Raw genomic sequence first — 26,611 nt, forward strand, 5'->3', positions numbered from 1 at the left:
AATTCGGTACTAAATGCAATACGCATGCGCAACTAAGATGCAAGTTCTGATTGGCTAGTGTATGTCAGATGATCATTCCTCAACCTATTATTATCACTTTGCCTGACTAGGTAATAGCGGTATTCATAATGACCGGTCAATTTGATAGATTATTGAAATTTATTACAATGCCCGATTTTGTTGGTCATTATTCATAATGCCTGTATTAATCACTTTGTCCATAACAAATATATTATTAAATTCAGTATATAATTTTTAAAAAAATTTTTCCAAAATAATTTATTTTATTAAAATAATTATGGCCACTTGGTTTTTTATATTACATAATCTTTTCTTATATCCTTCTATCCCTTAAACTGGGACAGATGGTTTATGGATAAACCCATACCATTAGTCTGAATTTAAACTTTTAAATTAATCAATTTTATTAAGGTTTGTTATTTACAATAAGTTAGAAAAACAATGCAAAGGCTATGAAATAAGAAATGTTTAGCAGTTCTACTTCCATGCTATTCTGTATATACAGCGACTATTAATTTTAATGTTATCTTGAAGGCCAAAGATCTAAATGGTGCACTGTATCATTTACTTGTGACAACAGTTGATTGTTGTTTTGGACTGTGAATGTAAAATGTTATTTATTTTAAGTTGCATGTCTAATTTGAACTAGTAAAAATGGGTAAAAAAAAAAAGTGTCTTAGAATCAAGAAATACAAAAAATTATAACTTAATAAAATAAATATTATATAAAAATTAAAACTTAATTTGACATCTTATTATAAAAATGTGAAAATATATAGCTGTTTAGTAATTTTTCAAGTATTTATCAAGATACATTTTTCAGTCTTATGAATTATGAGATATTCACTGAAAATTAAAAATCTGAGATTGACAGAATTCTTTTTATAAAAACGGAAAACATACTTAACTTCTTCTTTGATGGTGATGAAACATCCCTAGAAATTATCATCAAATTATTAAGATAAACTAAATGTATTAAATATAAACACATAAATAAAAAAAAATAAAATTAGTCACAAGATCATTACCCAGATGATGAGTAAGGTAAAGTTTTAATTGCAACAACACAACTGCGATGACCTTCTTCTCTTAAAACTGTTGCTGTAATATTTAAAAAAAAACTTATTTAAATAAAATTATAAAATCTTTTCTAAGTGGAATTAAATGCAATAATTCAAATTTAATTAATTATGTATATATTAAGCTTGATGAAATTAAATTAATGTTAATAAAATTATGAAAATTGTAAAGATACATTCCAATAAAAATCAGTTAACTTTTTAAAAGCATATTTATTTCTGTATGTATATAATTTCTATTCTTTTTTGTTTAAATAATTATTTAATGTTAATTCATATAATCCACTATGATATTAAATTAATTCTTTTTTAATATCCCAAAAGTATTGGTACTGTTACCTCACAAAAAATCATAACTCATTTAATTTTGCAATGATTATGATAACAGCAAAATTTAAAAATAGATTTAAAATATTAAAATAAAACTTTCTCCATATTGTTTATCATTTTTGCTAATAGCGTAATAGTAAGTTATATTATAAATATATACATTTTTATGTAAGTAAAAGTAAACTAAACTTTGGTGTTGAGTAGATTAAATATTAAGTTTAAGTTGAAGTTTATTGTATTAATCAAAGGTATAACAATAGAAAAATAATGATTATTTTATTTAACATAATTAAAAAATATCTTCAGTTAAAAGAAATTTTTACTATGAAAATTTTCTAAATTAAAGTGATAAATTTTCTTGCTCGCTGATATTAAAAATCTTTTCTTTAAAATAATTTTATATCAAATTTTTATATTTCTTATCCATAAGGACCAGATTTGTATGTTATTTTCCTTAAATGTTATGATGTTGAAATCTTGATATAAACATGATTTGGGTCCAAGTAAATCAAATTATGGTTGTCTAATAATACATATTTTGCAGATTTGATCATTTTTGGGAGTAAAGAAGGGTTTTTAAACTTTATAACTTGTTTGCATGATTATAAGTGTTACAATTTAGTATTTCTTTTAAAATAATCTATTCTAAAAGTCCTTTTCTGTTATCTATTCAGTATCTTTTTTGTGCTTATATAGTTTGTGAGAAATATTATTCCATTATCCAATTACATCTGAGTGTGCAGAATTCAAATGTTTTAAATTTGAGCTGTTTAACTCACACTTTTTTAAGTCCCACAAATGAGTGTGTTTGCATTGTCATGAAAATCTTTTATTTTTCAAATTCTCAAATTCCTTTGAATTAATTGGATTAAAATTATTGTAAATGTTATTAAATAAATGACACTTCCGTGTAGCGGTGTTACTAACAGTGATTTGATAACAGCTATTTATGTACTTTTGGGGAGTTTACATCATCACAGCACATTTCTATAAAAATATTTTATTATTACAATTTCAATGTTTTATTCTATATTCCATCCACATGAATTACGTAATTTGAAAAGTCTGTTAAAAAGCTGATAATTTGGTAATAAATGTATTCGATTTTCACCTCAGAATGATGGCTGTAAGCTGTTCAGATGTACTTGTGAGTACATCTGAATTTTATCAAATTGCTGTTAGTAACGCGCTACATGGAAGTGTCATTTATTTAATTTTCTAAACGCTGGCGTGAAGTGTACTATATGTTCATTATGTAAATGTTATATTTATTAATCTAATAATGTTAAATTTAAACCTTTCAAAACCTTGTGTAAATGTATTGTTTATTTAAATACAGTCAAACCTGTTTTTATGTGGGGGGATAAGGACCGCATAAAAGAAAATGCATAAAAAAAAATTGTGCGAAACTTCACGAGTGGCTATAAAAAATAGTTTTCGCAACACAATTAAAAACATTTTTTTTATGCGGTGAATAGGGACTGCATAAAAAAAGTCTCACGTAGAAAATAACTAGGAATTGCTTTTTTAACTCCTTGGGCCTTTTTCTGCAACACCTAATGGGGAAAAAAATCCTCTAAGAATTTTAATTTTTATATTAATTAATTATTTCCACTTAAATACGAATCTAACATTAAAAAGTTAAAAATAATCGTTAAATAATGATTTTATTTGATAAATATAGCTGCAGGAAGTGTTATTTCATTTAACAAGGCCTGAAATTTCACACCTGCAGTCTAAAGCTGGAGGGAAGCTAACTTACCGCATCTGTTCAAATATAACATAATATTTATGGTTTTTATGCTATTAAAATAAGAGGGGACCGAAATAAACGTATGAGAAAAAATTTTACTGAATAAAAAATGAAAAACACCTGCTAATGTCATAGAAAACAACCAATAGAGTTTTTAAAAATTTTACAGGATTCAATTATGTTCCAATTTGATTGAAATTTTCATATACAGCACAAAAAAAAAATCGCACAAAACAAATCGCACAGATAAAGACCGCACAAAAACAGGTTTGACTGTATATGAGAGAAAATTCCCTGTGAGTAAAGTAGTCAAATTTCTGCATATGGAGCATGCACAAAAAAGATTTTGTTATATTGAGTTTGATTCAATCAATGATATGGGTAAAACAGCAAAAATAGTGCTGAATTGCTAAAAAAGTATGTACAACAGTTTTTGTAAATCCTAGAGAACAATCCTAGACATTTAAACAGATGGAAAAATTGTTTATTCTATTGTAAGTCACAAATTGTTTCCTGCTAAAACAAATGGTTTCAAGCATCTTAGCATGTTGAAACATCCTTACATCAGCATAATATGAAACATAAAAACAAGCTAAAACAGCAGTTGATCATAAGTAAGTTCTAGTTGCACTAAAACTAACTTTAACAGAGTTCATGATATTAGTTGAAAACAAAATATCACTACCAACTTTGACACTAAATTTATGATTAGTTAATAACTTAATAAAAATGTTTATTCATTTCTCATCATTTGTATAAGGCCACAAATAAAACTATGTGACTACTTTGGGTCCAAGTAAATCAAAAATTTTGACTGGTAACATAATTATAGGACAAAGGAAACTAGGTTAACTCAGTCATCCTCCAACATCTTATAAACAATTGTGTATATAGAAATAAATTCAATAATGATTGATTATATACGACAGAAAGTTACAAAATTTTATTAAACATAATTTTATTCATAATTGACTTGATTGTGCACTGCCTACCTAAAACATTATTCTAATACGTGTCTGTTTCATTATAATTTTCAAATCCTTTGTGTCATCTACTGTCGCATGTTTATCTCTTCCCACCTAAAAAAGTGTGACATAATAGACATTAGTAAGATTTGTTAACAGACAGAAGTAAAGTATGCATGCTTTTCAATCTGCAAATTTTGCTGTATATTAGGTTAAGATTCTAACATGCACAATAAATATTTCAGGCATTTTAATGCATCTATAACATTATATATATCTGGCATTTTTATGTGCATATGTATTCACATATATTGCAATTTTAAGTTCATATAAATTTGTTCTTTACTTATCAATAATCGATATCAAATTACTTTTATTGTTCCTAGTATTTAATAAAGTAGTATAGTTTGCATTTGATTTATTAGAGATTCATTTTATAGAAAATTATATTACAGTAGAGCGTCGATAAGTGGAACGTCGGTAAGTGGAATGGCTGGAAAGTGGAACGATTTTCAGTCAGACTGTGTCGTGCTGAATCGAATGTTTTTGATACTAAATTTACTTCTAAAGTATAATTTTCATGTTTTTTATATTCTTTAATATATTTATTTTGTTTGTACAAAATGCAGAAATAATTTTTAACGATACGATAGCCTCGATGATTATTATAAAAATTTTCGTTAGGCTTAAAATCGACGAAAATTCAACACGAAGCGACACGCAACGGAGAAAAATTCAACAGGAAGCGATACGCAACGGAGAAAAATTTGAACATCGGACAGGTTAATGTATTTTTTCGTACAAAGTCGGAAACTGGAACAAATCATTAACTGGAAGGACCCCAGTCCCAATTGGTTCCACTTTTCGACGCTCTACTGTAATTACATAAAAAATAGTCTAATATTTAATTCAAATAGCATATTAATTCATTTTGAAAATTTTTATTTATTTTATTTTACATTACATTTTTCAATTTATGAGAATATTCATATAAATAAATTCTGAAGAAAAAGTTTTTGAGTTGAAATCAAACAGTTTTTTTGACTAAAACTCTGAAAAATAAAAATTTGTTTTCATTTTACCTGTGTTATAAGTAGGTGTTCTTATTGACCATTCTTTCTCATCTAGAACAATCTGAGGATGTAATGATGCTTCTTCTTGTAAATCCCAGAGAGCAATAGATCCATCTATCTAATTTCATAAATGTAAATGAAAATAAATGATTAATGTTAATATAACAATAAACATATGTTTAAAAATTAAATTATTTTGATATTAACCATTCCTGCAATAACAATATCAATGTTTTCTGGACCAAAACAACAACAGCTTGGTTGACCATTAGATATTAATATTCTATAACAAGCCAAATTACAAGAAAAATTAAGTTTTCAAACAAATAAAATAAAAACAAGTAAAAATATACTGTTCAAAATATATTCGAAAATTGTTAACTACCTTTCTGGTTTTAATGGCTGATTGATATTCCAAATACATATAATACCTTTTTCATTTAAGACAGAATTTGGTATCTGCTGCCAAAAACGATGACAAATAACTATCATTTGATTACTTTTAAAAATAAAAATTAAAATGTTAATAGCATCACTTACATTAATAGAAGTTGAATGCACTGAGAGTAAAAAATTAGTTTTTATATTGGAAAAACTGAGATAAGTTATTGGACTTTCTGAAAAAAAAAAAAAATTATAATAATAAATTAGGAAAGTTTTCAAAACTATTCATAAAAAATTAACAACAGTAGACAAAATAAAAATTAAAACTTGAATTTTCTATCTTATTTTGAAAAGAACTGATATAGTGAAGTTTGAACATAGGTTACTGTAAAATCTTTTTAAAATAAATTATGATTTCTACATTTTAAACCTATTTAATTCTTTTATTAACTTTGTTCAAAAAGAATCAAGAACATAATAGATTTTATGATAATTTCAGCCAATTAAAATGAAAAAAAATTATTAACATTATAATATTGTTACTAATAATATTATGTTGTACAGTAAAACCTTCTTGAGATGACAATCCCAAAACTTAGGAAAACTATTCACCTCAAAAGGCAGTCTTATCAAAAAGAATGACAAAAATATAATAAATACAGATTACTGTATTCACTATTTCCAGTAGTATTTTAGTGTAATACTACACAGGCTACCATGCAGGCAATACTGCAATAGCTGTTTAAAAAAATGATATGTATTGATTAATATTATACTGCAAGGAAATTTATTTATTAATACATCACATATAATTCTGTGTACTGTACACGAAAATGTAATGCACATATTCTTTAATGTTTGATTTAAAGTAATATGAAATGAACATTTGTGTTCTCTGTTTTAACTTTTTCGATAAAATGATGCCTTCAACATTTCTATTTGGTCAAGCAGATCCCTCGTTTAGGCCTAATGAATTCCAAAAACTGCCCAAATTCTATCCAAATTTATTGTCATCATTTGTATTTTATCTATCCCTGTTAATGAAAAGATTAAATTCATTAGCTTTGTTATGTTATTTAGTTTAATAAGAATAAATAAAACATAAGAATAAAACATAGACTAACTTGTTGTTAAGGATATTAATAGCAAATTATGGATATTTACCATCATAGAATCATATAAGAGAAAATGAAGATATTGAAGTAGCAAAAAATAAGATTGAGATAAACTTTTACACCTAATGCAACAGTGAAACATACCCAACATTGTAGTGGTTTACATGGTAAACAAGCCCATGGTTTAGATTTTATCCCATCTGGAATGATGAAACTGTTCACAGTTTCACTCAAAGGGATTATGTATCTAGATGGTCATTAGTTGGGTATAAAAGTGGTTGGCTTAAAGTGGTTTAAAAACAATATACTTTAAAGCTCATCAACATAGCCATATGACTTATGAGTCCAATAGTGATTGGCTTAAAAAGATAGTCATGTGGAGAGTGTATCAATTATAAGAATAATTAAATTATTTCTTATTTCATTGTTTAATAAAAAAAAATTATCCTTAGTGAAGCAGCATACAATATTGAGTTATGCAAACTAAATATAAAATATAACAATCTATAACTACTAAATAAAACATAATACTGTATTTCTGATAACTTTGGTACTGCAAAAAGCAAGTTATATCAAAACATAATTTTCAAAAGTTGTAGGAATGAATAATTTGACTTTATTTAAATCATTTCATATAAATTATTATTAAGGTTAGCTAATTTCAATAAGTTTCAAGATTGATATAACATTGAAAATTAATTAATTTCTTAATCTGATTAAATTCACTTTAATCTTTCCTGCATATAGACATTAATATTCTTGATATCAACCTTTAGATGTCTCAAATTTGAAACAATTTTAAAATAATTGAATTTAAAATAACCTTATGTTTAACTTAATAATTTACTTCAAAAAATAATTTAAAAAAATTAATTTTATAAAATAAAATATGTAAAATATTTTACAAAATTTCTATTTAATGTTCTACTTTTATATTTTGTAAATTTTGCAATTATAAATTATAACATGGCTACTTAATTATGTTTAAATGTATAGTTAGAAAAAAAAATTTAAATAGCAAATATTATAACTATAAATTACCTGACAAAAGAGATAATGAACCAGTCTGTATAAATCCTTGACTAAAATTAATATTTGTATAATTTTCTGAGAGTTTTTGTAGATAAACATCTGTTAATTCTTCTTCTAAGACATGTAAGATCATCTAAATCAATTAAATATAATTTTTGTTTATTAAAAATTAATATATTAATATGTATATATTTGAAGTGTACAAATTTACATACTTGACCAACATTCTGGACAAATTTATTTAAATAAATAGCATCAGTTTTCAACCTGGAATTCCAAGTAACATTTTTAGAGTTTTCTTCTTCTAAATCACCTAAAAATATAACAATGTTTGTTTCATATAACAATATAAAATCAAAATATAACAATTATTATTTCATGTTAACTAAAACCAATAAAAAAACTTTAGAACATTATACTTCAAACAAGCTTAACTAAAAATATTATATCTATTTATTTAAAAACTCTAGTCAATTTCCACATATCAGGAAAATTCACTTATTCATGTACCACATAAAACAAAAGTTCTGTGTAAGTTTGTGCTCCATCCTAAATAATCCCAGACGAATACCTAAACACTTAGGCAGCTATTTATAATTAACAGAAAATATTTTAGTCTCATGTTTCTGAGTATACAGGGCAAAATTTTTATTATACAGTACACTTAAGAGAGTCTTATTTTGTTAAGTGGAACTATGCAATCTCAACATTAATTTATCACAATAACATTTTTCTTTCTTTCTTTATTCTACAGGGTGGTCCATTTAATCAACTCACTGGAATAACTTGAAAAATATGCATCTTGCAAAAAATTTATTAAACCAAAGATGTTAGACTAATTGTAGTACCAACCAACTTTATTTTCTTAAATGGGAACCTCCAGTTTTTATTGTGCATTATGCAATAACATATTTTTATGTAGACAGGCAGTTTGTCTGTATTGCAAACAGTTTGTACAAATGTGCCACGGAATTGTGAGACATTTCCAATATAAAATTGACTTACACATTTAGGAAATTGGAAATGTCTTTGAACATAGTTTCCAATAGGAGAAAACTGTGAAAGACAAAGGAACTCATGTTAATTAAGCACTCAGCTAAAAGTTTAATTAATATGAAAAATGTATTGAGAAAATTTAATATGACTTCAAGTTGAGCTTGTGAACAGATTTTAAAAATAAACAAAGATCAACATCTCTTTATCACAAGCCTGATGGCTTTAACACACTGTGGCATGAGTTTTGATATCAGTTAATTTTTAAGAAAAAGATTGACTCCATCAAATAATACTTTCCTAATGTTATATTTAGCATTTTTCTTCCTATTTTCAATGAATTTCACAGATATCCACAGATACATGTGCAAAAGATATGGCAGCTGTGTAGAAGTTGAAATACTCATAACTTCTGATAAGTACTCTACATCTTTTGAAAAAATGTTTCAGAACATGTTAGATTCTATTGGGACCTTGAATAAGTTCTCGCTGTTTTTTCGTAAAAATTAATGCTTTATTTAAAAAAAGTAATACAAAACATGTTACTGAAAGTATTGTCCATCACTAGCCACTACTTTCTCCCATCGTTCTGGCAGCATTTGAATTCCACGTCAGAAAAATGATACGTCTTTTGAGGCTATCCAAGAATCAACCCAATTTTTGGCATCTTCATAAGAATGGAAGTGCTGCTCAGCCAGGCCATGTGTCATCGATCGGAACAAGTGATAATCGGAAGGGGCAATGTCTGGTGAATACGGCGGGTGGGGTAGGACTTCCCATTTAAGTGTTTCCAAGTAGGTTTTCACCGGTTGTGCAACATGTGGCCGAGCATTGTCATGTTGCAAAATCACTTTGTCATGTCTCTGCTCGTACAATGGCCGTTTTTCTTTTAATGCTTGGCTCAAACACATCAATTGTAGTCGATAGCGATCTCCTGTGATGGTTTCATTCGGTTTGAGCAGCTCATAATAAACTACACCTAGCTGATCCCACCAAATGCAGAGCAGAAGCTTTGAGCCATGGATATTCGGCTTTGCCGATGATGTTGATGCATGGCCAGGCTTACCCCATGATTTTCTACGCTTAGGATTATCGTAGTGAATCCACTTTTCATCCCCAGTCACGATACGATGCAGAAAACCTTTCCTTTTCTGCCGTTGAAGCAGCTGTTCACATGTGAAAAGACGCCGTTCGACGTCTCTCGGCTTCAACTCGTACGGCACCCAATGTCCTTGCTTTTGAATCATTCCTAATCCTTTCAAACGTTTTGAAACTGTTGTATGATCAACTCCTAATGATTCTGCAAGTTTAGCTAGCGTCTGACATGAGTCTTCATGAAGTAATGCCTCCAATTCCTCGTCTTCAAACTTTTTCGGTGTTCCAGAACGTTTTTTATCTTCAATGTCAAAATTATTATTTTTGAAGCGTCCAAACCAATCTCTGCATGTTGTTTCCGACAGAGCATGGTCACCGTAAGTCTCAACAAGAATTCTGTATGCTTCAGCTGCAGATTTTTTTTGAATAAAATAGTGCAATAAAATTCCCCGCAAATACTCTTTTTTTGGCACAAAATGCGACATTTTTAACACCACGAGAAAAAAAGTTGTTAACACTTCGGTGGAATGACATATACTGATTTTCAAGGTCGCTTATTGTACTTCCTTACAGATGCGTCACCATCTAAAAATACACGCACACAGTTCTAGTAACGCCCCCTGCTGTAAAACAGCGAGAACTTATTCAAGGTCCCAATACATAGAAAACAAACAAGTTTTCTATGTAGAATCATAATATGCAATAAAAAAATGGGAATTTCCATTTAAGAAAATGAAGATGACACCCACTGATTGTAGCACCATTTATAATAAAACTGATAATGTCATTTTGTGATCCCATTGAAGTTTAACATTTTTGGAACAAAAATGTGTATATTTTCGTCATTGTCTTAACTTCGAAATAGAAGATATCCAGAGTTATGTAACAATTTAACATTTTTGGTTTAAAAAGATTTTGCAGGATGTATATTTTTCAATTTATTCCAGTGGATTGATTAAAATGAACCATCCTGTACATGGAGCTCAGAGCTTTACTATTTCATTTCTTTAGTATTTAATAACATTTGATTAATTTTTTAAATTTTAAATTAAATAAAAAATTTCATTTTACTTAGTTTTTGAATACAATTTTTAAAAAATTATATTAAAATTTTATTTATGGAATTTCAATAATATTTAATAATCAAATACTGATATTTTAAAAAATACATTTAAAGTTGAAGTTAGTATTAAAAATATTTGTCTTCTTTGATGTTCTTCTGTACCCAGTAAGGACATATAAGTGTTTTCGTTGTGTACAAAAGAGTATCAAAGAAGACAAAAATTTTATTTTATTTTTACATTATTTTTATTTTAAATATATTCTTTAAAATTATCATTAAATTAATTTAAAAATTTCATATTTTTACAATAAATTATCGTTGCTAAACTGTGTTAATAAGATTTGATAGAAAACTGTCTCCCAATTTATAAACGAATTGCTTACCAAACTCTAGTTGAAAAATTATACATTTCTATTTAAAAAAAAGACTATTATATTATAGTAAAAGCTTATAATCTGGTACCAAATAATTTGAAATGAACTGTATGTAAATCAGCACCCTCTGAAAAGTAGCTGATAACATGGAATTGTCTGATGATAATCCATGATGCTAGTATTTTGCAAATTGGAATTTGTTTGGACATGTAGTGAATTGAAGATACTGAGCAGAAATAAACTCTGGACACCACCTTATAAAGGCAGAAGAAATCAATCACCTGATCCACACAGATGAAACAGTCCCATCAATGTTGTCTCAAGAATAGTTAGAGGAGTCTTATGCATTGCAATTTGAAATATATTGGACAGAAAACTATAAAAAACTGCATAGAAATTATTATATAGTCTATACAGTATTCTGTTGAATAAACAATGTTTTGTTAGAGTTAGCACATATTTTGTGTTCAGTAATGTTCATGAGTGATGCAAATTCTTTCCCATAAGCCAATGCAAAGACAGTGCACCTAAAAATAGATTTCTCGTACTAAGAGCAGATACAGATTTTGTAATATACAGTGCATGTCTGAAAAATAAATACATGCACATTGTAAATGGTTTTGTGCAATAACCTATTCATTAACATTTTTGAAAATTTTTTAATCAATCTTAACACTCATAGTCATGCACTGTGTCATCTTCAGACTGATTAAAGTGTGTGCATAAACAAATCCAAAACACACAGCACTGTATGCTGATACAAAATTTACAGAATGTCAGCAATATTCAGATTGTGTATAACATTAAATTTTGCAAAAAAATATAAAGATATCTCATAATTTGGCATTTTTAATAAACTGACACCACTCTGATCCCATAGGTGCCAGATTAACAAACTTCTACTGTATTTGTAATATTATGTTTTGCTTTAAAAAGTTTAAATTTTTAAATAAAATTCTAAGCCAAAAGCACCACTTTAAGCTTTACTTGTTTAGAAATTTAGAAACAATTTTGTTTTTGTGTTATCATGATCATTAATATGTAACCACAAATATACAAGAATATAAATATATATATATATATATATATAATTGCTATTTCTACAATTACATTTATATTTAAATACCTCCAAAACCATGTTGATCATTAGGTGGAATTTGTGTCCATTTTTCTCTTGAATTTATCTCATTAGTTTGAATTTCTTCATCATGGCCATATTCAGTTTGAACAAATACCTAATAATTTGGAAAGAAATTAATAATAAGTTACTTAATTCAAAGACCAGTAATTAGGAAAATATATTGAAATTTTATTGTATTTACCTGTTTTGTATTGGATCTGCCAAAACGACGTATATAAACATCATACTTTACTGGAGGTAATTCGAAGAGATCGAATGTCATTTGATCAAGAGTAATGATTTCTAATAGTTCAGTTCCTCGCTTTCTAAAATAAATCAGTGTAAAAAAAAAACAAGTTTTTCAAGCATATTTTTAATTGATTCATAAAATCTTCAAAATTTTATAAAAAGTACCAGTTATACCTTAATTTATTTGAAGCTTTTTTTCTTTCTTGTTGTTTTTGAACAGTTTTAAAATTGATGAATGTTCGTGTATAATTCTGAAACTGGTTTACTTTTTTTGGAACTTCCCAATCATTTCCATATGGCTGCTCTTCATAATACCTACTACTTTTACTCTAAAATTGAAAATTTGTTATAATTATCATTTTAAACATACTAACAAAATAAAAAATATATATATTTTTATACCCTCTTCAAATAGTTAAATGGATTATCTTCTTCAGTTTTCAAATTATTTTTATGTTCACTTTCTTCTATCATCGTTTCAGTTTTATCATTATTAATTTTATCATCATCAATGTCTGAATTTATTTTTTCACTTTCTATCTCATTATCATTGTCGTCGTTATCATCATCATCATCATCCTCTTCAAAATCTGATTCATAATCCTTTAAAAAGAATATGAAAGTATTAAACAACAAAATAGTACATTCTTTTTTGAGTATAACTCTTAAATTCTAATTAAATATTAATAATTTGTATGCAATATATTCAGTTCGAATTATTTAAATAATTTGAACTGAATAATAAGGCTCCCAGAAAATTTGAACTTTTACCAAAGAAAAAATACAAACAATAATAATTTCAGGACTTTTATTTTCAAAATTTGAAATAAATTCTTATATTTACAAAATATAATCACTGAACTTTGTAAATTTTGAAAAATTTATTCAATTAAAACTTATAAGATCCAGGTATCTTAATTATAACTCGAGAATGATACTTAATATAATTGAAGAATATTAAGCCAATGAGATGATTATTATTTTACTTTTAAACCTGCGAAAATTCAAATTTTTAAAATTATTATTAATTTAATAATTTTACTAAACATTATTCTACATTAAAGAGATGCTTTATTAATTAAGCAAACTAAACAATAAATTCTTATAAAAACTTAATCTTATAAAATAGAAAATCTTAAAATGGATATATTACTTCAAAATCATCTTCATAATTATAATCACTTCCATCAGAATTTTCCTTTAAAGTGTTCTGTAATTTATTTTCTTTAACAGTTTTTGGAGACAGATAAGATGACTGCTAGAAATGAAAACATAAATAAATTTAGTTTCATTAAAATTCATATCTATACACTGTTTTCCTCATTAAATCCCAGATTTATTTTTAAAATGAACTGTTCATATTTCCCAGGATTTATTTGAGGTCCGTTGGTTTATCTTACAACAGGCAATGAGTGAAAGAACTACCTTAATTACTCATACATTTTTAAAACTATCAAAACTGTTTATTGACTGTAGGGCAAAACTATTTACGGGCTGTAGCTAAATTTGAAATAATTACTGTTTTCATAGTTAACCTGATTCAGCATATTCTGATTTGATTTTTAAGTTGTCATTCATGTCTATTTTGATGTTGTCAGAATCAAGATCTTTACTATCATCTTCTGGTTTAAACTCATTATCTTCAATTTGAGTTTTTCTAATTAATCTTTGGCTGATAAGCTGTTGACTTATGAATTCGATTGCAACTTTTCTACACTCAATATTCAACAATATTTTACAATTTTATTCCCAAATATGTTCCCATCAACCTTGGAATAGAAACTGCTGTCCAACTCTAAGACACTTCTCACTCTAAACTACATTATCCTGTACTTTGCAGTACTTCAATGTGTTGTCCATGTTTTTCAACCTGGGGTTTATTTGAGACTGAGATTTATTTTTAACTGTACCTTTATTCCTAGGATTTATTTAAAGACTGGGATTCAATTCAGAAAATATGTGCGGAAATACAGTATTACAGCACCACCTGTCTAAAAGACCACTTTTTGAAAGAACAATGGGTGGTCGCCATAGACAGGTTTTACTGTACATATTTCTTTAAAGCCAGTAATTTGCTTTAGAAAATATTGACAGAATTTACTGAATTAAAATAGTGAATGTAAAACATGTCTTTGTAGCTAATAATTTAATTAACAATATTCAAGTGAAATTATGATAAAAGTAAAACAACCATCACATGATATGAGAGAGAATAATTACATTTATTGAAAGAAAAACAAAATAAAAAAAAAAACACCAGGACCTCTCTCTTACTATTTTGGGAATATCCAATTGACTTGTTTCCAAGATTGGGTTTAGTTTAATTCGATTATGGCAACATGACACATAAGCAATCTGCCGAGGGGAAGGCCTCCCAGGAGGTCTTTTATGAAAAACTGGCCCCTATTTAGGTGTTACTAATGTGAAGAAAATCCAGAAAACCCCACATGACCAGCTCATTGGCGAGTTATGAACTTACAACCAATTACCAGTGTTCAGTGGTTTTATCCACTTAGCTACTGGTGGGCTCTCCAAGATTGGGAGTTGATTTAAATAAAAATAAATGGTAATCAATCATCCATAAAATGTAAGATTGTGAGAAATGAAAAGATAAATATCTCAAACAAATTTTTAAAATGAGCTCAATTTCTAAAGACATCAAAATTTACTAAGTAGAGATAGCAAGAATTATTTCTGACAATGCTATTCACAATCACATTAATAAAAAAATAAGGATTCAAATTTTCTAAAAAATAGAAATAAAACTGTAACTCACAAGAAACAGAAATCAAATTATTTAAAGAAGCAAAGATGACAAATGATATTTTTCAACAGCTCTCTAGACAATAGCAGATTCAGAAATTTTTAGAGGGAGATGCAGAAAAAAAACAATTTGCCTTACAAAATGTTTTACTATCTGACTTATTGGCTTTACTCAGAAAGCTTTACAGTTTCCCATACATCCTCCTAAATCTACTCCTTGCTGTAGATTCCAGACTAAAAAAGCACTAAACTACTTCGGAAACAGTTAAAACTTTTCTTTCATTTACTGTTAAATATGAAAAATAATTATTATTTAATTCATAAATTAACTTTTGAGCTAAACAAAGCAAACAGTGATAGTTAATTTTAAGTACTAAACACAAGTTCACTAAACACAGTGTGTCAAAAATGCACTAAATCTAGCATAAAAACCATTAACGCTGATACACAGAATGTGACAAATGAAAGAAATCAGTTAAAAAATCTGAAGAAATTGCTACCTAAAGATATTATCTGCAATAAAAATTTCTGCATTAGTTTTATCACTTTTCAAAAAAATGTGTAGTTTCTCACAGATGCCAGATAACTTACAGGATCATATTATACAAAAATATTTATAAAATTAATAACACTATCAATATACAAGTATTTTATATAGATAAGGCATCAGAAGTGATAGAAATGAAATTTTTATTCATATATTTTGTGTGATCACACCTTTTCAAGGCTTTTAAATAAAAACTGGCTTCTCATAGACACCACGAACCACTCAGACTATTTTCCCATATGACTCTCATAAAATTAATACCTTTGAGTGAAACCACACCACAAATCCTAGGTTTCAACACATTACATAAAACCTATACAAATTTCAATATTTAAATGCTTGACCATTAACATGATATGGTTAATGGTCAAGCAATTATATGTTTTTAGTGGACAAAAACTTCAGCAACCAGCTTAGCCCATAACTTTTTAACTCAAGAGACACTTATCAGTCTTTATTAAGATTATAGTATTATCAGTGGGTTCATCCTTCCACTTCAAACCATATAAAGGTATACATATCATCTACCTACATACCTCCCAGAGGCAGTGTTCTTGAATATGTGTTTGTAATATGCTTTATTAAAGAATGATGATGCACATCAAACTTATGAAACAATAGTTGATAAACTTATTGATATTTTAACATTTAAGTCAATTTATCAGTTCATTATTAGTATGTTTTATAATTTTTTTCAATTTTACCATATACATGTTCCAGAAAATTAACAGAATTTTTTTTCAATTTCCCTGATAATTCCACAAAATTTACCAAATTTCCCTGACATATCCAGGTTTTCCAAGTTTTCTTAGTTGCTTGGCACTCTGATTCTTAATATTTTGTTTGTTTTATTTGACTCTTAATATTTTTGTTTGAACATAATTCTAAATTTTTTATCTTCAGAAATTTTTCAAAAAATAAAATAAAATTTATTTGTTTTATTTTGTATAACTTAGCAATCAACCCGACTCTCTCTTCATCCACTAAAAATTTTAAATACAGAACAACTTCTGTTCATATCTTTAAATATTAAGTTTGAAATTTAATAAAATAGCCTTATTTTGAAAGAAGGAACAATGTTTGCTCTTTCTTTCATTTAAATTAAAATAAAATAAATCCATTACTTTATATAACAAAATGTATTAATATAATAATAATAAATATATAATAAAATATATTAAATGAGATAGTTTTGATAAGTTTTTGAATTACCTTTGATGTGGACGGAATTTCTTCGTAGTCATTTTTTAATGCATGTCTTTTCTGCACTTTCTCTTTTGATATCTGAATTTTTAAAAATAATATATTAGTAAAGTACGTATAAAGTTTGAATTTTTCAAGAAAAAAAAGAAGATTAAGAACATTAGTAAATAAAATCCATATGAATTTTAAACTATTCTAAATATTATTAATTTCATATGAACAGAATTATTGATAATATCAATAAACTAAAATCAAATGTGTTCATGAAAATTAATAATTAAATTATAAAAAATATTAGCTTAAGCAGTTGATGTTGGCCAGGCAAATGCAACGAAGATGCTATAATAGGATAAAATTGTTATAATTATATAATGATATCCAATACATAATCCATATAACTGTACATTCAATAATATCACAGGCAATCTAGTTAAATCATTTAAAAAAAAAATAAAACAGAAGCATAACATTGTTAGATTTATCCCTTTGTTACATAGTGCAATGTCTCACTTGATGTTTAATGGGTTTTTAAAATGTGAAAGTAGACTTATCTAAGAATGAGTCTGAGCCTATTGAATGAAATCAATATTGGTTTACAGCCAGCTGTCAGGTAGTTTAATAAATATTCTTAACTTAGATTCAGCATACTTTAAGATAAGCTGAGCTGAACTTCGAAGCAATAAATAAAGAATAAATTCATTACAGGTAGATGATCTATTGCAGCAAGAAGCAGAATTGAAAAATGGAAAAGGATTAACTAGTTCTCTACTTTTGAGAAAATATGGTCTGTTTTGTGTTTAATGTTTTGCTAAGATAAATTGACTTTCCGACAAATAAGATTTTATTTTACTTTAAAAAGGTCTAAATGACAATCTCATGACTTTTGCATTATTTTAGCAATGCTTTAACCAACTAAACCATAATTATAATTGCTAATGTCATAAAATTTTTATCAAATACAGATGTCCCTTGATAATCTGACAGGTATGGGACCAAAGGGATGTCAGATTACCAAAAGTGTCCGGATTACCGAAAGTGATTACATATTTGGCATTGTTTTGCTAGCAGTAGCCTACAATATTCCTACATTTTATGAGTAAAATGCTGCCTAGGTTAATATGGAAATGAAACACTCATTTCGGTTAACTAAAACATGTTTATTAAAAGAAATATGGAAGCCAATAAATGTACATACAGTATGTATAGGCATAAATAATACAGTACGTACAGAACTGCTCACGGAAAACACAAGAAATGTGTGTCATTGTGTAATAATTGGGTGGGGAGATTCATGTCACGACGTCCTTCTGTGCAAGCAGACACATAACAGGGGCAGGGACTACGGTGACCTTGGTGGGAGGTGCGTCGGACTACCGAGCATGTCGGATTACAAAATGTTGGACTATCAAGAGACAATGGTATATTTAATTCACTGTTTATTTAATTTAAACTTAATCAATTTTATTTAGACTGTAAAAGTCAAAATAACATTTTTCAAAAAAAAAAAAAAAAATTAAACCAGATATTTCATGAGTTATTTAATAATTTTTTTTATAATTTTAAATCAGCTATATTTTTTAATAATTTAAAATTTAGCATTTATTATGAACTTTAGTAAATCTGTTCTCAGTTAAACCAATAAAAAAAGATCAAATAAAACGAAAGACTTAATACTTTGTAGAAGACAAGGTGGAAATATTTTCAATTATAATAAACATTTTTAGAATTTCGTATTCCAAATTCTCCTCACTATAAAATTTAAAACAAAAATCTAAATTCCAAAATTGTTAATACTAATTAAAAATATTTCTATATTTATTTCTAAAACGTATTAAGTGTTTTGCTTTATCATACATGGTAATTCAAAAAGGACTTTACAACTTTGGAAGTATATAGAATTTTAATCAAAAGGCATAAATTAAATAAACCAATTCTGTAGTAAAACACATCAAATTTTACCTCAAATAATCATTTTGATTCAATGTGAGCATCACTGATGATATGGCAGACATCCCACTTAAATTCAATTTCTTGCCAAATTCTAAGTAGAAAATCTATTATCACTTCAGTAACTGTGATGATTTGAGTTTTGAGCTCACATGATTTGCAGGCAAAGTTGGAATAAACATTAGATCTTATGAAACCCCAAAAGGAAAAAAAATTGAAAGAAGAGCCAATAATTTGGCTATCTTGTTCTCAGTTCTGACACCTGTTGAGTTTTCTTTCTGGGGATTCATTAAAGATCTAGAATTTATTCCACTCTTGCCTGAAAATATTGCCAAGCTCAAAACTCAAATCAGTTGACAACAGATGTCTTCTTTGATTTTGGCAAGAAAGGGATGTCTGCTGTTTCACAATGTATTCATATTAAACTAAATGCCAGTTTGAGGTAAAACTTGATGTGTTTTGCTATAAAATAATATATTAACTGATTCTGTAAATCTTCTGATTAAAATCTTTTACATTTTCTGCTGTAAGTTGTAAAGATCTTTTTAAATCTCTCTGTATTTTTTCTGTTTTAAAATTTAATTATCATTAAAGATGTAGTTTTAATTAAAAATATATTTTAAATTTAATATCAAGGATAATTTACAGTAAAATGTGTGAAGACCAGAATTATAGGACTATAAATATTCTTGTTAAATGGGTTTTCTGTCGTAACCAGGTAGAAACAAGAAAATGATCACTGCTTGAAAATTTGAATGTGCTTTTGAAAGGTTTCAATCTAGAAACCTTTCAAACTTTTAATAAGATCTAATTACCAGTGAAGCATTTAACATTTTCAGTAATATGTTCTTATCTAAAATGTTTCAATTCATCAGGAAAGCAGTGCAATCATCCTGCTGTTTTAAAACTAAAATAGACTTAGGCCATGAACACACATGCATAAAACATATAAACAAGATGGAAAAAGAAAACATAGCAATATTTTCTAAAATTTCTGACAGAATTGAACAGAAAATCAAGTAAAGTAAGTTTCTTCTTTTACATGCTGAAAAACTTCCTATTGAAGTAAGCCATTAAGAGAAGTTTTGAACAAGGATGTTCACTCTATTCTTGAGGTTATAACTTAATTTGAAAATAGGAAAACTTTTTTCTGTTACATGGAGGAAACAAAAATGTCCAAATCTAAACTTGTAAGATTTTATGTAGATATTTGGGATTACTTATTAAAGTTAATTGGTTTTAAATGTAATTTTACTTTGGATAAGATAATTAACTGTTAAAAATACAAGTTTTCTTTCTGACTATTTATCCGAGATAAAACTATTTTAAAATGACATTAACATTAAAATCAATTAAAACTTGATTTACTTTTTTCCAATGTCTTTATTCCAATAAATACATTTCGATTTCACAATGAAGACATTGGAAAAAAGTAAATAAAGTTTTATTTGATTGATTTTAATTTTAATGTTGTTTTAAAATAATTTGAACTTGGATGAACAGTCAGAAAGAAAACTTGTATTTTTAACAGTTAATTATCTTATCCAATATATAAGAACTGACTGAGGCCTTTTAAAAAGTTTTTAAATTTTAATCTTATTATAGTTTTTATTTTAATATTTTATTTTGTTGTAATCATATTAACTGTACTTCATGTGTATAGTTAAAATAAATATCAAAAAATTTGATTTTATTTCTAATATTTTTTGTCTGCTCTTCAATTTAATTTGTTTCAGTGTTTGAGAGGTTATAACTAATATGAATTAATAATACATATAGCTTTCTGCTCATATCTCACTAGTTTCACCTTAGACAGGCTATTTTGTGGGAAAATTTGACAATAATGTTGAAATAATTGCAATTTTCTGGCTTTCACAAGTTTCTGTGTTAGAAAAGATCCATCTGTCACAGATTTTGCTATGTATAAAACATTATTTTATTCTAAATTTGTTACTATAAAAATCAGGCAGTTCATAATAATTTATTTTATAATCATAAAAACAATGCACTTATAACAATTTTTCTACATATTAAATTATAGATATTATCATTATGTAGTTAAATATGATCATTCATTTATAGATATAAATAGATGAATATATTTAATTGTGTAAAAGTAATAATGAATTAAAAATTAATCCTTATTTTGAACAAATCATTATTGAAATTAGATATAATTTAGTTTAATTTGATTAATAACTAATAGCAGAATGATATATTTCCTTCAATTTAGTTTCAGTTATTCTTTGCTATACTTCATTTTATAAAATATGTATGAAAGCAAAATACCTTTTCTTCACTTTCTGACTTTTTGTCTCTTCTTGTACTACTTTTTTTATGTTCTTCATTAATAGAATTCTGATTTAAAATATAAAAATTTAATATATTTTTAATTTATCAGATTAATAATTTTATTTATTACTGAATAATTATATTTATAATTAAAATCTAATTAATATTGAAATTAGTCAAAAGTTAGAAAATTAATATTTGAATATATTAAATTGGCATTATTTGAAAAGAATAAAACCATATTACTTAACACTTATAATTTTATTTAATTAGTAATTGGATTAAGAAAATTATAAATAAAAATCAAATTTAACAAATATATTAATATAATTTATTTTTATAATAATTTTTAATGAATAATTTATGAAGGAAAATTATTAAAATACAAAGGTATCTTTTAATATTTGAGAGAATTTAAAGTGTTTTAAATATTTTTATTAAATGTAATTATTTTTAAAATATGTTAAATATTATTTTTTATAAATAATCTTAAAAGTAGTAAAATATTTCTTTCCACAAAATCCATGGAAAGTTTAAAAACATAACTATCTAAGAATCTTATCTAAATGATTTATTATGAAAAAAAAAAAAACACATATCCTGTCCTTACTACAGTTAAGATAAATGTGTAGACATGGACAATTGTAAGCTTCTTATTGTGAATTTGCGGAATGAATTGACTACAGTCATAGAAATTTCAAAGGAAGTTGACCTGATGAATATCTGTGGTATCCATTAAGAGAGGTCAAGACATCAACTGTAGTGCACTTCATGTGTCCATGTCTTTAATGAAGAGGAGTGTCCACTTAAGAGCAGTCAATTGTAATAAAGTTATATACTTTTATACACTGACCATAAAAATTGACCATTAAAGAGAAGTGTCTGTTAAGAGAGATTTTATTGTATTTGATTTATTTCATGCATGTATTAATTAGTGAAAAATTTAATTAGGATTTTATTATATAATTTTAGACTTTGTACTTGAAAGTTATAGACTCATTAAAATGTAACAAAAGAATAAGATTAATGTAACCTAATTTTATGAATTAATCATCATCACCATCGTCTGTAATCATCTCAGTAATTATATTCTCTAGGTAATAACTTTTAAACGTGCAATATTATTCTGTTATGTAGATTGAATACGGCCTATCATATTTGACAGTATGAACATAACATTAATATTTTCATTAACATTATCAATGTTGGAAAAATATTTAAAGTGTATTATTAAAGGGGGAAAAATTTTAAAGATCGTCATTTTCTTCTCATAATATGCCTTTATGACAGAGTTAATTGGAAAAGTATGATTCAAAAGCTAATCTGAACTTTTTTTGTTAAACTACTATACAATTGACAAACTTTAGTTTGAATAATCTTTTACTGATTGTGGAGTTTTGAAATGATAAACCAACAGTACTGTTTTATTATTAAAGTATTGTTTTATGGCCTTCAATGTATTCTCTTTTAACAACAATGTAAAGCAATCCTTAGAAGCTTTAAAACCTGAATTCTCAAATATCAGTTTTAATTATTAAAATAAAATTAATAAAAAATAAAAATAAAAAATTAATTAGTATAATTTTTAAAATCATTTAGATTAAAATTGAAAAAACTTGACAAAAAATTCAGCGACAAGTTACCTAACTTTCCCAGCAACAACATTTAAAACTGCATCTGGTGCCATTTGTTATGATATTTTATTTAAAGAACTTTTCATATAATAGCAAAAAGCTTAATTTTGAGGGTAGAGGGTGTTTTATAAAAAATTGCAAATGCTAATAACAAGTGAAATTGTCATTAAATCCAACCCTACTGGAGATATGACACACGACCCCCTCTACCTCTCCCATCTCCTTGATCTTTAAAACCACCAAACTTTAACAGTATCAATCCTTCTAATACATAAACCTCCATGCAAAATTTTAGACTTTTTGACAAAAGGCACAGGAGTTATTAAGCTTCAAAGTGAGTGAATAAAACTGTGTCCCCACATACAAACACTAACATCAATACATACAGAAAAACCCTGAATTTTTTCGTTTCTCAATGTTTTAAGGTCCCTAAATCGAGAAATGTAAAAAATCTTGGGGGTCATTTTTTGAGTGATTGTCATACTTTCCCCTCTGTTATCTATAACAGAGTTAGGAAAGTAATAGATCAATCAAACTTGCAACTTTCAATATAACATTCAAATATCACCACTACTTCACTATTTGTTTCTATTGGTTATTAGAAATTGTTTTGTCCCTTAGCTATTAATATTAATAGAGAAAACATAATTAATAAAAACTTACAGTAAAATTATTATTTTTTAAACTAATATTCAGAAATAATTTTACAAAATTTTTGAAACTAAAAGTATTTCAATTTAGAATTATATAACTTGTTATATTTTCAAGTAGAACAAATACTTATAGTACCTTTACTTCATTTTTCAAACGTGTGTCTTTTGTTGTGCTGTTTCTTCTATGTACTTCATTCTATCAAAAAAATACATATATAAAAAAAAGCTTATTTCCTGTTTATAAGTTTAAATGCAAGCTTATAAAATATTTTATTATAAATATTATAAATACATGCCTTTAAACTTTCAATTTTGAGAATTAGTACTTTTAGTTACAACCATTTTAACCATTCTAGTTCAATAATAATAATAAGCTTCTGGTACAAAAAGTTTACATCACTGCACCAGAAACTAGCTAAACACCTAACACACATCGTCATCAATCTACAAGACATGCTAAAATTTCTTACTCGGGATATCACCTACATGAAACCTAACACAACAATATCACAGATAGGGATTTCAATCCAGCAGTGTTTTGAATCCAGCTGGATTTTTGCTGGATTGAAATCATTCCAGCTTGATCCAGCACAGATCCAGCAAGGATGTATTTTTGGTGCAATAAAGTGTTATCTGTCTATCTATCTATCCTGCAATTTATGTTTTTTTAATGAAATAAAACATTTTTAAAAAATACTTAAGAAGCTTTTATTATTTAGACTGATCACTATAAATCAGTAAAACTTCTTACACATTTAGGTAGTAAACTTAACTTTGGTTCGGTTTAACACTTGAGATAGAGATAATTATCTTTAAATGTTTAGTTAGATTATAATTATAATGCAATCTTTAAGTTAAATAATAGCAAAGGTAATTCTACTGATTGATTTATATTAATATATTATAATAATGTAAGGAGGGATAATCAGTGGCTAAGTGGCTATCAGTCTTACCAGTTTTCATATATAGGCTCTACATATTAGTCTGTAGTTATTTATAAGTATATAAAACTATGTACTGGAAGTAGAATAAGTTAAATAAACTACACCTTTATCAATCCAGCAAAATTTAATAATATAATAACGTTTTCAATTGTTTTTAACGATCTTCCTCGGTTACAAAAAAAAATAGAACATTAAATATAGAACATAAAATGTGTTTGGAATAAATATAAAAATTAACGGAAAACGCCCAAACGGACAAAATATAGATAAATAAACAAAATAAATAGCGGAAAAAATATATACAGGGTGTTTTTTTTAAACTGACGGTACTCAGAAACATCTGTAGAGCAATCTAACAGCCGGACTGTCGCCAAATTTGGGAGAGTGACTAAAGATGACATGGAAAAGAGATTCTGCAAAGAAAAAAGTAGTACCTAAATTCACTGGAAGAGGAGGATTTGGCGCTGTTGTAGCGAAAAAGCTACCAGCACTTCACTGAAGAAAGGATCATCAGTCGCTTTTTTCCACTTGCATGGCTGCCTCGCTCCCTGGATCTAACCCCATGTTACTTTTTCCTGTGGGGTTACTTAAAGTCCAAGGTCTATCTTGGTAGTGTCCCAAACTTGATGACCTTGAAGGACAACATTTCTCAAACTGTGATGAACATTCCTGCAGACATGTTATGTTCGGCCATAGAGAACACGATGTTCAGGATGCAATGAGTTGTCCAGCAGGATGGTGATCACATTGAAGAAGGGAGAAGGTTACTTGCTGATTAATTAAACTTTCGTTATTACACTGAAACCTCTGTCTGATTATTCATTCGTGTGTTTGTTAATTGCAGCTGGATTTTATGCAGATTCTTAGCTGTTTTGCTACAACAGTGCCAAATCCACCCCTACCGGCAAATTTGGGTACTACTTTTTTCTTCACAGAATCTCTTTCCCATGTCATCCTTAGTCACTCTCTCAAATTTGGCGACAGTCTGGCTGTTAGATTGCTCTACAGATGTCTTTGAGTACCATCAGTTTAAAAAAAAAAACACCCTGTATATAAGATCCAACCCGAAACCAGCACTGTCCGTTAATAACATTAATTAATGTAAAAGGATTTCCACATGGTAGACAATGAGTCCGCATCTCTATGGTTTATACAACGAGTTGTCATGTGCGTCTTGCAGATTTCCAATCTCTCAAGATGTTTGACCGTTTGCCTATTCATCATCGTTTTTATAATTGCCACTTGATCCGATTGGACGTTAACATCCTTCTGTCTTGCGTATGATGCCAGCGTAGTGTTGTCAAGGTTCTTACTGATTGTATATTTGTGCTCTTGAGCCTTTGTTTTAAACTGTGCATCGTTGCACCCACATAAACAAGCTTGGAATTCAAACGTTGGTTGTGTAAAGGCACCGAATATATACCCGTTGTTGAATTCCGATCCGCTTTCTTTTTATCGTTTCTTAAAAGTTTGAAAACAGTGGGATTACGTCGGTATACAATACGAAAATTATCAGACCTGGCAGTACATCTATGTATCTTGTTTAAAAAAAATGGGATGTAATTAAGCACTATTATTTTTATATTTATTCCAAACACATTTTATGTTCTATAGTTAATGTTGTATTTTTTTGTAACTGAGGAAGATCCTTAAAAGTAATTGAATACGTTATTATTTTATTAAATTTTGCTGGATTAATTAAGGTATAGTTTATTTATAAGTAATTTAATTATTAATGTTAGTAAAGTAGTGAGTAAGTAATTAGTAGCAGTCTAGTAGTTAGCAAAGCAGCAACGCGACAACGTAGACTTTTGCGCAATTATTTAAAAAGTTAGTTGAGTATTTGCGGATCCGCAGCGCTGGATCCAGCAGGCCAAAGAATGCGCTGGATCCAGCTGGATTGCTGGATGAGGGATCCAGCAATTGCAATCCCTAATCACGAACCCCACACAATACAGATCAATTATATGTCTTTCAACACT

The 26,611-nt window shown here is 27.3% G+C and overlaps 1 protein-coding gene across 1 annotated transcript in view; it reads right to left on the reverse strand.

Annotated features, from left to right (window-relative positions):
• Positions 1-26,611, reverse strand: part of LOC136980493 (cytoplasmic dynein 2 intermediate chain 1) — a 47,084-nt gene that overhangs the window by 14,311 nt on the left and 6,162 nt on the right. The window contains exons 4-19 of the mRNA XM_067276623.1: positions 23,822-23,881; positions 21,396-21,464; positions 17,169-17,240; positions 13,800-13,904; positions 13,049-13,249; positions 12,821-12,975; positions 12,600-12,723; positions 12,404-12,512; positions 7,968-8,065; positions 7,762-7,885; positions 5,762-5,838; positions 5,607-5,683; positions 5,429-5,504; positions 5,231-5,339; positions 1,050-1,122; positions 925-956 (exon numbers count right to left, since the gene is read on the reverse strand). Coding sequence (XP_067132724.1) covers positions 925-956; positions 1,050-1,122; positions 5,231-5,339; positions 5,429-5,504; positions 5,607-5,683; positions 5,762-5,838; positions 7,762-7,885; positions 7,968-8,065; positions 12,404-12,512; positions 12,600-12,723; positions 12,821-12,975; positions 13,049-13,249; positions 13,800-13,904; positions 17,169-17,240; positions 21,396-21,464; positions 23,822-23,881 — 1,561 coding nt within the window. The remainder of the gene's footprint in view (positions 1-924; positions 957-1,049; positions 1,123-5,230; positions 5,340-5,428; positions 5,505-5,606; positions 5,684-5,761; positions 5,839-7,761; positions 7,886-7,967; positions 8,066-12,403; positions 12,513-12,599; positions 12,724-12,820; positions 12,976-13,048; positions 13,250-13,799; positions 13,905-17,168; positions 17,241-21,395; positions 21,465-23,821; positions 23,882-26,611) is intronic.

This window comes from Centruroides vittatus, unplaced genomic scaffold (assembly GCF_030686945.1).
Source record: "Centruroides vittatus isolate TY-2023 unplaced genomic scaffold, ASM3068694v2 contig_7, whole genome shotgun sequence".
Lineage (NCBI taxonomy): Eukaryota > Metazoa > Arthropoda > Arachnida > Scorpiones > Buthidae > Centruroides > Centruroides vittatus.